Genomic DNA, 13204 nt, shown 5'->3' with positions numbered 1-13204 from the left:
AATCTCTTCAAATCCATTTGCCCACCCAGTTTCTTCTCATATTTTTATCCTGAATGTAGTGTTTTCTATTCCATTTTTGCACTAAAGCTCCTTTCGTCCCCCGAATATATATTCATAGTTTCCCCGTTACGCAATGATTTATGTGTCTTCTGACTCTTTTTTTGTCTTCTGGCGACCTGGGAGTAACCAAAATATACTTACCTTTTACAGAGCTATGAAGCTATGGTCCACGTGGATTACACTTCTTATTCTTACATTCTTCTGCTCAGAATGTAATGCAAAAAGAGGTGGAAGAGGAGGTGGAGGATCATCAGCTATGGGAAAACATTATTCAAGGAGTAAATCATATTTTACTAGAAAGTAGGTTTTTTCGAGAATCTGGAAATAATACTAACTATTGTTAAAAATCTAAAATTTTTTGGAGGGGTTCATTATAATGTTCAATTATTTTAAACTATACATACTATTAATTCATTTAACAGATACGTTTTTCTTCATTTCTAGAGAGTTTTCTATGATGTTGTAATTTCTTAAAATCTGTTAATGATTATTTTTAACTGTCAAAACAAAGCCATAGTGTGCAATATTAATAGAGATTACTATTTAAAAAAAATTCCCGATTAAAAATCATTTTAAAAGAACCACTATTTGCAGATATTCCAAACCGGGATCCATAGAGCATACTTCAAGTTTCCGTTCATTTGTATTTGGAGCAACATCCGGTTTACTCATGTTCAATGCAGGAAGACATATCATTCAAGACTCTTCAGAACCTATTTCGTGAGTTTTTATGTTTATAACCTTGTAGGGCTCAGGTGAGCCCTCCAGCTCAGGTAAATATCAAGTTTTGCTTGAACGAAAGGCGCTGATTTGTTGAAAAATTTCTAAAAAAATAGCTGAAAACGATGTATGGAAATGCAAATAAGGAAGTAAAAGCGAGCTTGATTTTGAAAGCTTTTCAAAAAATTGAAAAATGTTTTGTAGATCATTACACAATTTAAAATTGACCCTTCTACTCGGCATTTCGGCACATATATGTTTCTTCACTTCTTTTTAAAATGAACAACTCGGGTTTTCCCGGAATTTGCAAGCTTATAAAATAATACTCATTTGTATTCCTCAATAGAAATAAGTACAAAATGACACTTGTACTTAAAACTTAAACTTTGATGAATCAGCAAAAATTAAGAAAGAGATTAAACATGAAATTGATTCAGATTTGGAAATAGGAAATATTTCTGGGGTGAATCAAAGTACGTGCCGGACGAAGAACTTCCTGTTCAGTGTATCAACAAGATTGATCCACAAGATCCACAGTTTGGAAAGGTTTGGTTATTTTGACATTAATTAGTTTAAATAAATAATCAATTAAGGTATTCTTCGATAACGAGTCTCGTCCTCAAGAGATTGTTTATGCTTGTCCAGCTGATAACAATTGTTGTGGATATGATTGCTGTTCTAATTCGACAATTTTCACTTCAATATTGTAAGTTTTTTTGGAAATGTGATATTTATAAGCCAACAGAAAAGTAGGAAAAATATTGGGAGATTTAAAATTTGAAAATTTAATCGTTTTCATATAGTTTGAATTAGCAATTCTAAAAAATGAGCCAAAATCGTGAGCCTCACCCAAAATCTAGAGCCTCATCTCTGGTAAATCGATTCTGAGTGTGATAAGCTGGGAGTGCTTGTGTCGATTGGACTCATTTCGACGTCGATTGTACTAGCTTCGGCGTCGATCAGAATCGATTTACAAGAGTAATGCGCGCATGGATTTCTTGAATAAAACATGAAAGAAAAACGATTATATGTTTTCTTTCAATAAGTTTTTGAACAAAACCATTAGTTTTGAGCAAAATTTTTATAAAAAAATTTTAATGTGTGCGGCAAATTCAGCAAGCTCGGCAAACAGCAAATTCGGCAAACTTGGCAATTCTACCGCACGCCCTAGTATAAAGAGAAAACATGGTATTTTCAAATCAATTTCAAATATTTTCAGCAGTCTCCTGGTCATCTTGCTGATTGTCTCCGTTCTAAGTATTTTTGTAATCGAGTGCGTTCGTTGGTGTCTTCATTGTACGTACTTCTGCAAACATGGACACGGTCGGGATTTCGAACCTCTTAGTATATAATTTTAATCGTTTTCTAATTTTTTTCTAAATTCTAATTTTCAAATACCTTGTGCCTTTTCCCACTTAAAATATTACGGTAATTATGTATTGTCTATCAAAAAATCTTTCTTTCCATCCCACCCAAATTCACTTGTTCTTGAAACGCCTGCGATACATTCAAATTTACTTTCGTGTTCACATTTCTGTCTCTTTTTGCCAGTTTCATGATTTACGGGTTTTGTTTCTGCATACAATTTTGTTGAATAAAAAAAAGTTGAAAAAGAAGTCCATAAAATGGTTATGACCGGAAACACGGCCACCAGAAAGAAAGAGATGCCTTGTCAGTGATGAACATTTTCACTTTACTTTTCATTTATTTTTTATCTGATACGGTAGCTGCCTACTGTTATTATGGAACTGAATATAAAAATGCTACAGGGTAACAAATTATTTGTTTGAAATTATGAAATGTCGTGATTAAGAAATATTTTTAAACAGTATTATAGGAACACTAAATTCTGAGAATGCGTACTGCGCAGCATATTTGACGCGCAAAATATCTCGTAGCGAAAACTACAGTATATTTTTTAATGACTACTGTAGCTCTGATATCGATTTACGGAAATAATTTATTAATTTTTATTATTCGGTAAAATAGTAAAAGAAAACACAAAAATGACAAAACATTTTGAAAAAACTACAGAAATTGAATATCACTGTCTCCATTCGAACATAAATTCAAATCAAAAATCGACCCCAGCGTGACAGTACCTACATTTTCAGATGCTTCCAATTTTTCCGGACTCCACTGAACTTCACAAATGCAGTCAGAGTGAGTGTGTTTGAATAAAATTTAGTTTCTTTATAGTCGAAATTTGAAAAAGTTGTATGATGTAATTTTTACCTGGTACAGTAGAGCAGAATGGTTAAACTGTATGAAGGAAATATTCCCAGTTTCAGAAAAACAATAAAAATCTTCTTCTTTCAGTTTTGTCGTGTGAATATGAAATCGACACTTGTTCGTCCAACATCATCTATCAGAAATCAACAAATCAGGGGTGCTGCACTGAAATTAGGAATTGAAGAATATTGGATTGGAGCATCAAATGTTGATAATGATTGGGAATGGCTTGATGGAAGTATGTTAACATATTCGAATTTTGATGTAGGTGGAGGATATCCGAAGAAGACTGAATCACAAATTGGAGCTGTATCCATGTCTTCATTGGCTGGCCTTTGGTACACAAAGCTTGATGCAATGTTTTTACCGTTCGTATGCGAGTTTCCACCTTCAACGGTTTATGATAATGGTATGTAGATGTAAAAATGTATAATCTCCAGAATATTGATAGTTCAGGAATATTGTATCGTTCCCCAAAAACTCAAAGTCTAATTTTCCCATCAGCTGGAACAAAAGCAGCACTTCTCATGGTTGATGCAGTTGATCAATCTCGCCTCTACTCAAAAAATGAAATTGGACCATTGAAAACTGAAGCAGAAACCGGAGAAAAAGTTTATTTAAAACCAATTAATATCAGTACAAACGGATTTCCGGAATTCAGTGGGCCTCCAATAGTTATACTGAATCCATATAAAAGAAAGATAAAAGTGAAACCAGTGATGGTATCTCAAACTGAAACAGAAATGAGTAGATCAAGGAAAGAGAAAGAGGAAACTGAAGATTCAATTAATGTGAAATCATTGAAAGAAGGTGGTACAGCTAGGGGAAATGGTTAGTTAGTTTACAGAAAATACAATTTTCAACAAATTGGGATCTAGGGTCTTACCACGAGAAAAACTTTTCAATTACAGTAGCCCTTCTACTACAATTTTTGAAAAAAATAATCTCATAAAATACGATAAAATATACCGGTAGAAAATTTCACAGTTGAAAAGAATCAACATTTGGATTACATTTTGAAATTAAATCAATGTTTTGCGAGTATTTTTAAGGACATTTGGCCACGTACTATTAGGAGTGTAAATAAACTAAACCCTCACTGTCTCATGTAAATTTTTTGGACAATTTTTCGGAAAAGTGTCGAACAGTTCTGCTCGGCCAGAACTGTTTGCGCCCTATGTTAAAAAGTTTTTTTTGCAAAAAACGTTTGTTCAATCAAATTACAGGATCATCAGTAGCCGAGGAGCTCAATTCAAATTCAAAGGAAAAACGGGAACGTGAAGAAAACGAGACAATTCGTTCGAAAACAATTCAAATTTCCCGTGGATGATGACGAATCATCAGTGTCTTCGTACTTTGTGTCAATTTCAATAAAATGCATTCTTTATTCGTTATTTTGCACAAATAAATCACGAATAATCACCAATTATTACGCATGAAGACACTTACAATGACGCAAATAGACAAGTAGAGAAAAGTGAAAAAATGGAATTTTCTACAGATAAGAAGAATTTGAAAGAATGAAGTAGGAGAAGATAAGTATGTACAGGATGTCACCAAAAGGTGTTAATAAGAGGATTTTAATTCTGTTTTTCAGCGAAATTAAAACAGAATTCAATGTTCACACAATACTCATGGGTAATTTTTGAATATTAGAGACTACATACAAAAGTGAAGATAGAAGCAGAGTTCATTAAAACACAGTTTCAAAGTTTTGGACTAATAGTAAATAAATACCTTAACTAATAAACGTTGTGTAATGTGGGAAGTGGCTGAAACTCGGCCATGACTTGCCTATCAAAAACTGAGATTTTCAGCTAGGGGAATACAATGTTATTTTTTGCTGCAAGAATCTGAAAATCTAGAAATCTTCGATTTAATGACTGCAAGATATAAAAAATATAAAAAAATGTGTTGCAAAAATTAAAATGAAACAATGTGATAGTTGACAACGTTTTTATATTTTGCTATTATGGAGAAATACGGCTAGCAGTAATCGAGATTAAATTACTAGATTTTAGATTTCCTCAGAAAAAATCAATAAATTTGATTTTTGAATTTGAAAAATTTGAACAAAAATCTCGGACTAGCAATTGTTCGAATGTTTCGGCTTTTCCCTAATACACGTCATTATTTTTAAAAGTATAAATTTATGAGTGCTAGCCGGGACTGAAGTTCACTCAATTACAGCAAAACCTAATGAAAACAGAGGTTTGAAATTATTAATTATTCAAACTTTTTCATCACCGACGCTACTCCTCCTTTAACAATCAATTTCCATGATTAATCGTTAATTGGTTAGAAATGGTTTATTGATGTATCGTCCAAAAGATGTTCCTTCGATGCCTGACCTCCGAAATTGTGCAATTTGTGATAAAAAGTACTCCACCCATCAAAAAAGGGACTTCATAACTGATAACCATTTCATGATGTTTCTGTTTCCCTTACAACGCGTGATTCTATCTTTCATTTGCTCCTGCTGCTGCTGATTATGCTCTTTTGGTTCTCCTATCAAGACTGTTTTACGTCTTTTTTATTGTTGAAAAATTATGTTTTATTGGTTGTACTGGTGATCTAGGACATTTTTCCAACTCTAGAAAATCTTAAAAAGTTCAGTTAACTTCTTTTGAAAGCAAAATTATTTTCAGTAGGTTAAAATATTTTTCTATATCGTTATTTAAATTTCCAAAATAAAACTTTCACACAACGAAGAGAAGAAGGGGATTTTGTTTGACAGAATGAGAAAAGTGGAACTTTTCAGAGCTGAAAATGCAGCTAATGAAGCAAAAATCCTATGCTTGAAAAAATTGGTTAAATTAAAAAAAACAATTTTAAGCTCAGAGTTTGGAGAGAGTTCAAGAACAAGTAACCCCATTTTTCTGCCATTAATTTGATTTCCAACCTAAGTTTTTTATTTTTGAAGGACATGAAAAATGGAGCATTTTGAAATGACAAAGTTTGATTGAAACATTTTTCAGTGCACTTTTTTGATCGAGTGGACAAATTTTCGGAAGTTTTTACCAAAAATTTAACGTTTCCAAAAGTTTCCAAAATGCTTCCTTAATTCTAAAAGCCCTTAAAATTATCGAAAGTTAAAACATCTACTGGGAAGTAGTGAAAAGCTGCATTGATAAAAATTTAGATCGAAATTTACCCACTTCAAGTTAAATTTTTTGTATAAGCCTATTTGAAACTGCTTTTAAGCGACAAAGAATTCATTTTGGAAGTCCTAGGTTAGGTTTTTTTTAAATCAATATGTGATAACTAGAATTTTACAAGTATATTAATTTACATCTAGAAATAAGTAGCCTCTTCAATGTCTTCCGATACCGTTCAAAGTGTAACCATTATTATTTTTATGTTTTATGATATAACAGTTAACTGATGTGTTTTGTGCTGTGGATAGTCAATCACGGAATACAAAATTTTTGTAACATTAAAAAGGAAATTAATATGTTCATAAGACATCGAATCATAATTCACCTGGATATGTAAATGGTGACTAAAATTTGAGAAACAAGTGTTCAATCACCTGTTTTGCCATAGAAATAAATATTGACAATTTTCAGTGAAATTTGATAATTTGGCAGTAAATTATTGACATATTGAAAAATCCTTTGTTTTTAAATTTTTTAAATTGTTTAATTTGGTTTTTGCGTTGATTTAGGTATATTTTCAGTCATTAGGAATTCAAAACACATCGACTGAAAATGTGTTTTTTCAAAGTTAATTTCTATTTGTGAACAAGTTGGCAAAATTTCCGATTGTATCTATTTGGTCATTGAACATCCATACAATTTTTTGAAATTTATTGAGAAACCTCTTTATGAAATCTAGTAGTTTTTTAGCGATTTTAAGTTGTTTTAAACAAATTCCCCCTTAAAATTAAGTACTTTCCTTGCACCCATTGCCCTAATTTTTTAGCTGATATCTTGGTTCTTTTTGGTTTTGCCAAAAAATTGGCAACTGACAAAATATGTGCAAAATATTTATGTATACTTTGTTTGCTGAAATATTTTGATAAACATTAAGTCAACCAAGGCATAACTCCTCAAAGTAGCTCAGTAATTCATCAGCAAGTCTAATAAAGGAAATACGCTAAACATCGTTTCAACTTAATTTCAAACTTCAACCCCTCAGGAATACAATTTCTGAATCCGTGCAAAATCGGTACATTCATTTAGTTGTCTCTCATTATCTGTCAAATTTTTGACCAACAATCTTAAATAATTCTTCTACTTTATGATCTTATCAGTACGTACATTAAAGACGTCTATAATTCCTTCGGCATTTTCTCAATTTTTTTCTTTTTCATCTAAAAATGCTTACTTTTCAATTTGCTCATCAATCTTATTTTAAACATTTTCAGATCTATGTTATGGCACAACCTTCAATATTATTTAGTTTAACTTTAATATTTTTAATATCAATCAAATCTTGTGATGCCAAATATCGAACTAGTTTCTTCAAAACACCAAACTGCTCAATTTATCCAGATGCAGAAAAATGTGAACTCAATAAGACATGGACACAAGAGCGTAAGAAATAAATCATATCAGAAATCAAACTATATGTAAAATAATGATAAAATTCTGAAAAAAAGATAAGAAAAGACAGTTATTGAAACACAAGTAATGATTAAATATATGTATAAACTACAGTATTCTTGAATTATTTACGTGACAAATGGGAAAATTTCATGGAGAAATTGTAAAAACGGGTCCAGTGGAAATTACGAAATAAAATGTTGATCTAGAAGTTTTGATCGATAGAATAATACAACTAATAAGGGAACTATTTCAGTTTACATTTTGACTACCGATGTCATTTCAAAAATGTGCCGTATAAATAAAAACCTAGAAGATATTTAGCGAAAGCACTTTGAAAAAAGTTCAGTATTTTTTAGACTACTTTTTAGACTACAAATGAATTTTTCATAGTCCTAATAGTTTTAAGAGTGTCTAGAAATAAGCAAACATCCTGGTAGGTTTTTTTAAAACTTTTTAAAAAAAATATTTGAAACAATAAATAAACTGAGACTTTTAGCCATAAATATGTAATTTTCAAATTTTTTAGATTTCTTATTCTAAAAAACATTTGAAGACTCGTAAAATTACTCCAATATTATATTTTGCTGGCTTCTAATGATTTTGAGCAGTTTTAAAAATAGGCAAACATTCTGGAATTCTTTCGAATCTTTTTTCTGTAAAAAAACCGAAATTAGTTTTAGCCGTCTAGAGAAAATCCAATTTAATCAATTCTAAAAAATGTTCCAAAAACTCTTTCAGAATACTATACATAATCTAGACATGCTTAAAATCATCAAAAGTTTGCAAAAATCCATCTCTCTGAGAATGGATTTTAAATTTTTTAAATTGACATCCCCATACTATTAGGAAGTCAAATTTCCATGGATCAAAACTGGAGTACATTATTTAAAAAAAATTGCAGAAGTTTGCGACTACGTGAACTGTAATGACAATGCTTGTGAAGGAGGTGGTTACCTTTTATGGACACAATATGTTGAATGTGCTTCAAGTACTTTTTCACGGGTAAGTTATCTTGAACTCAAGGAAAATCTATTTAAAATATTTCAGGTTATACTTATCATAGTTGGTGTCATCTACATGTTGGTGTTATTCATAATGGTTAGCTCAGCAGCTGATGACTTTTTCTCTCCTTCTATTTCATCAATTGTCGCTCATCTTAGAATCAGTGAATCTGTTGCGGTAAGGATTTCATTTTTAAATTTACTACTGTATTTCCAGCCCGAGAAAAAAGCTGCATGTGATAATTTTAAACTAAGAGATACTGCTGATTTCGAAAGATAGTTTGCAAGTACGAAAACTAATTTTTTGGAGTAATGTAATCAGAAAACAAAAAAAACTGAAACAAAAATTTTGTTCAAATATTTAGTTTCCTTGTAAGAAAGCGAAGAAATTGAATTCCAGAAAATTAAACAGGCTTTATTGAAGTTATTTAACTTCAGGGTGTAACCTTCATGGCATTCGGAAATGGAGCTCCAGATGTATTTGGCTCAATAGCTTCTGTATTAAGTAGTCCAACTCCAAAAGCAGATCTTGCACTTGGAGAATTATTTGGAGGAGGTCTTTTTGTAACAACAATGGTCGTTTCAACAATTATTCTAACTTCTCCATTTGATGTTGAAGTATTTAGTACAATACGGGATCTTTTATTTTATTTAGTTGCACTCTCTTTTCTGGCTTTTTGTTTTGTTTTTTACAATCGGGTTACGCTTTGGATGCCGTTGAGTGAGTTTTTATTATATTTTAAAAAGAAAAAGCTTAATTTAAAAAACGAATTTCCAGCATTTCTTGGATTATATTTGCTCTATGTTATCACTGTGATCGGAGCCCAAGCTGTACACAATCGAAAAAGAAAAGCTCTTCAGAAACAGAATAGTACAAAGAGCCGAAAAAGTATAAAAAGTCTACGGAGCCGGAAAAGTATTCATAGTGTTGCTCCGATGCCAGTCATTCCAGAAATAGAGGTCCACGACCAAGGTATTTTGGAGTTTCACTTATTTTTAGAAATAAAAGGAAAATCATCCGAAATTGTTCAAATTTCAGAAGCTCCATTCCCTGAAATCTCAGTTGTTACTGGTGCAATCGATAAGCTGAAAGAGCACATGGCAGAGAAAGCGCAGACAACTCGGCGGTACACGAAAAGAGCATCTTTTATGGTTAATGGAGATGGAAATCTGAATGGTTTACATCCATACGCCACACACAATCATTTGGGTATTTCGAGACGAGGTTTTTTTTAGATTCAATATTATTATTAATTGACATTTATTTCAATTCCAGAAAGCGAGTTATCAGACGAAGATGAAGAATTCGTCGTTATTCATGGACATGTATTTCAAGGACATGAAGCTAGGAGTAGAGCTGCAAGTCTTGTACCGGAGCCAATGCAAATCAAGAGTTGGCGTTCAAAAGACATTCTGAAAGATCTCGCAGAACATTTGGATCCTCGTCCAGAGGCTGAGGATTGGGAGGAGATGAATATATTCTCGAAAGTAATGGCGTATATTAATGTTGTTCCAAATCTGCTCTTCAAGTTGACGATCCCTTTAAACGAAATGAGTTGGTCAAAACCATTAACATTACTTCATGCTTTCACTTGTCCAGCTTTTCTATTATTCTCAATACAATGTGAGTGCTCCAAAATTTTAAAAATTCGATTGGCTCAGAAAAGGATTGGTTAATAATCACTTTGGTTCATTCCAAGCGTTGGGAATAGTAATCGTCACAGCCAACCTTTCTGCCAGCAACCGAAGAGTCTCTTAGGGCAGCGACCGACAACACGCGGGTTTCGCGGCGCGCTATCTTTTGTGTACACTCTGTGACTCCGCCCCATAGATAACTTGTGTTGCAGGCGCGGCGAAGGCAGGCACAGGTTGAAGCTTTGAAAAACTGCTGAATTCAGATGAAATCTAAAATATGAGGAATTGATTCGCGAATATTATTTAAAAATTTTAGTTTTCCTCGAAACTCCATTTTCTGGAAGTCCTGGTCTCTGGGTATACGGTTTGGCAGTTTCAATTGTACTTGCTATTCTTATTATGGTTTTTACTGAATTGAGTGTTCAACCGAAATACTATAAAGTGAGTATGAAATTCGTTTAAATGGAAATTCAATCTTTTTTCCAGGAAATCTACTCATATTCTGGATTCATTATGTCAATTGCATGGATTTATTTAATTTCTTCGGAAGTTGTAAATGTTGTAACAATGCTTGGAGTTGTTTCAAGAGTATCACATGAAGTACTTGGTCTAACAATTCTTGCATGGAGTAATAGTATTGGAGACTTGATTGCTGATGTTTCAGTTGTTAAACAAGGTTATCCGAGAATGGCTATGGCTGCAGCTATTGGAGGTCCTTTATTTAGTAAGTTAAATACTGTAAATTTTGCGCGCTTCACCCCGAAAATACGGTATCCTGTCTCGACACGACAGATTTGAGTTAAACGGGGAAGAGGTGTGCCCCTTTAAAGAGGGAGTACTGTAGTCTCAAACTTTTGTTATTGCAGAATTTTAATCGATTTTTTATAGTTTTTCTCACGAATTCATGTGTTTTCATTGATTTTTTTTAGTTAAAAAATATTTTAATCGAAAAACTATGAAAAATAACTTAAAAATCCACAGAGTTTGAAATTACATCACTCTTCTAAGGTGTCGTGTCGAGACCGGGTACCGTATTTTTGACCCAAAAATCGCCTTTCACAAAATAATTTTTAGATCTTTTGATGGGATTTGGATTGCCATTCACAATTGCTAAATTACAAGGGAAATATATTTCAGTATGTTGATTCAAAAATAAAATCTAATTTAATTTTTTTGTTTCAGATGACAATTAATCCAACCTATCGCCTTCTTATCCTTTTCTTGGCGATTTCTCTACTTGCCACGTTGATAGGTATATTGTTAAAATCATTTTTTGCATTTAAAAAAAGTTTAATTTCAGGAATCCCAGTTCAAAAATTCCGTCTTCAACGTCCACATGCGGCAGTTTTAATATCAATTTACATTGCATTTATTGTATTTGTAATTCTTTCGGAAACCGGAGTTCTTGTATGGAATTGAAAGATTTTAAATTTAGGAACTTGATTTATTGTACAGTTTTGTAAGCCATCTCTTTTTCGGTGCCAGATTGTATTTTTCAGATTTTTTTGTATTTTATGATTTCTGTTTTGGAAACGGGTTCACTGTTCATGTTTTGATAATTTTGATGTAGTTAATAAATATTATAGTTTAACAAATATTATACATGAAAATTTCAGAAGGAAATTTCAACCGTAATATCCCCTGAGATCAATAATCAATCACATAGATGCGAACAATTTTCAACAAAAATTTTCCAAGCCAAAAAATCAAGCCTCTGTAACTCGGCTAATTTCCAGAATTAAAATAAACATTTAGTAAAATACAACATTCTAGGATGTTCCTGGAGGGGCCCAAAAAGCACAAATTTTTAAAACATATTTTTGTGGGTCAAAAATTTTAACTTTTTTTACGCTATACACTTTTAAAAAGTAGTGTAGTTCCCCAAGTCCTAGTTGATGCGGAATTTTTTATCTCCTTCAATACTCCGCAACAAAAATGAGTTGGAAACTACCGTACTCATAACAGGCACTCTTTTGCATTCAAGAAAATCGATCGCTTCGAGAAAAATTAGAGCATTTTTGGTGCAAATATCGTAAAATTTCGTAGTAGTATTCTCATGACTTGATTTTTTTTTTCAAATCCAAACTTGATGTATGTCATTTTTGAGTCAATACTTCCATCTATGAACAATACCAACTATGAACAAAATTCCATACAAATGTCACAGACTGTCAATAATATTAAATTTGACTCATTCTGTCTTGTTACTTGAACTATAACTGAACTATAGTTCCTGATAACCCCCCACGCAAAATAAATATTTTCAGACAATCATTAAGCCTGATTACGTCTTCTGGATTCGCAACAATAAAAGCAATGGGAAAATCTAAAAATTTTAATGGTTTTCCTTTGTGGTCGCACACAATTTCTATAATATGCATGTGAACCTCATCGATTTTTGTCGATTTTCTGCTTCTGTTTCTTTGTTTTTAAGTTCATTTTTTGGGTCCCGCCACGACAGTTTTTATCGCTTTTACAAAAAGAGATTAACATTTTGACCTTTGTTGTTTCTAGGATTGATTACGGAGAATTGATCATTGTGTTTAGGTCTAGTGATTACGGAATTCGTCTTGTGATAAGAACACACAATGACATATGATGAAATACAAAATGTTAATTAATTAAATTCCAGAAAAATTAAATCTGAAAAGCTTTCGTCCAGAACTAGCCTGACGAAACTTAAATTTCAAAAAATGTCAAAGTTGAAAATTATATAATATCCCACCACAAAAGAAGGTTTCTTCGATCTGTCTAGCTCAATTACTTTGAAATAATATAAGTTGACGGAAATAGGAAACTAACTGGCAAGAAGGAAAGCCTTCAATTCAAACTTCTGAAATTCCGAGCTGCTAAGCATCAGGGAGCTTCAAAAAATTTTTGTTCTAAGGAAAAAAACCAACTTTAAACCAATATTACTCCGAGCTCCCTGGGGCAGCTGAAACTTAAAGGAAGTTTGTAGTATTGCATGGCCCTTTTTGGAAATTTGGTTTAAATGCACTTATAATT

At 32.3% G+C, this 13204-nt stretch overlaps 3 protein-coding genes and 1 non-coding gene across 4 annotated transcripts; 3 read left to right on the top strand and 1 right to left on the bottom strand.

Moving 5' to 3' along the window:
- Positions 1 to 133: 133 nt before the first annotated feature.
- Positions 134 to 2392, top strand: C07A9.12 (CX domain-containing protein; the record flags this gene model as incomplete). The annotated part of the gene is made up of 5 exons (NM_001025984.4): positions 134 to 360; positions 655 to 780; positions 1218 to 1326; positions 1374 to 1486; positions 2000 to 2392. The coding sequence occupies 5 exons, from the start codon at positions 134 to 136 to the stop codon at positions 2130 to 2132; spliced, it is 708 nt and encodes a 235-aa protein (NP_001021155.1). The 3' UTR covers positions 2133 to 2392.
- A 66-nt stretch (positions 2393 to 2458) lies between these two features.
- clec-162 (C-type lectin domain-containing protein 162) lies at positions 2459 to 4434 on the top strand (the record flags this gene model as incomplete). Its single annotated transcript, NM_066747.5, has 5 exons — positions 2459 to 2550; positions 2895 to 2943; positions 3100 to 3421; positions 3469 to 3843; positions 4239 to 4434. The coding sequence occupies 5 exons, from the start codon at positions 2459 to 2461 to the stop codon at positions 4340 to 4342; spliced, it is 942 nt and encodes a 313-aa protein (NP_499148.2). The 3' UTR covers positions 4343 to 4434.
- Positions 4435 to 7381: 2947 nt separating this feature from the next.
- Positions 7382 to 11792, top strand: ncx-7 (Putative sodium/calcium exchanger 7). Its single transcript, NM_066746.9, has 12 exons — positions 7382 to 7550; positions 8464 to 8564; positions 8610 to 8741; positions 9002 to 9284; positions 9342 to 9536; positions 9603 to 9788; positions 9840 to 10187; positions 10515 to 10639; positions 10685 to 10922; positions 11273 to 11334; positions 11381 to 11450; positions 11499 to 11792. The coding sequence occupies exons 1-12, from the start codon at positions 7391 to 7393 to the stop codon at positions 11615 to 11617; spliced, it is 2019 nt and encodes a 672-aa protein (NP_499147.3). The 5' UTR covers positions 7382 to 7390; the 3' UTR covers positions 11618 to 11792.
- On the bottom strand, positions 10215 to 10293 carry C07A9.14. The gene has a single exon (NR_003426.1). It is a non-coding gene; the product is annotated as a small nucleolar RNA C07A9.14 (small nucleolar RNA).
- Positions 11793 to 13204: the final 1412 nt, after the last annotated feature.

The sequence above is a fragment of the Caenorhabditis elegans genome, chromosome III, assembly GCF_000002985.6.
Source record: "Caenorhabditis elegans chromosome III".
NCBI classification, from domain to species: domain Eukaryota; kingdom Metazoa; phylum Nematoda; class Chromadorea; order Rhabditida; family Rhabditidae; genus Caenorhabditis; species Caenorhabditis elegans.
The sequence above is the reverse complement of the archived record's forward strand: the minus strand, read 5'-3'. Positions and strand labels throughout refer to the sequence as shown.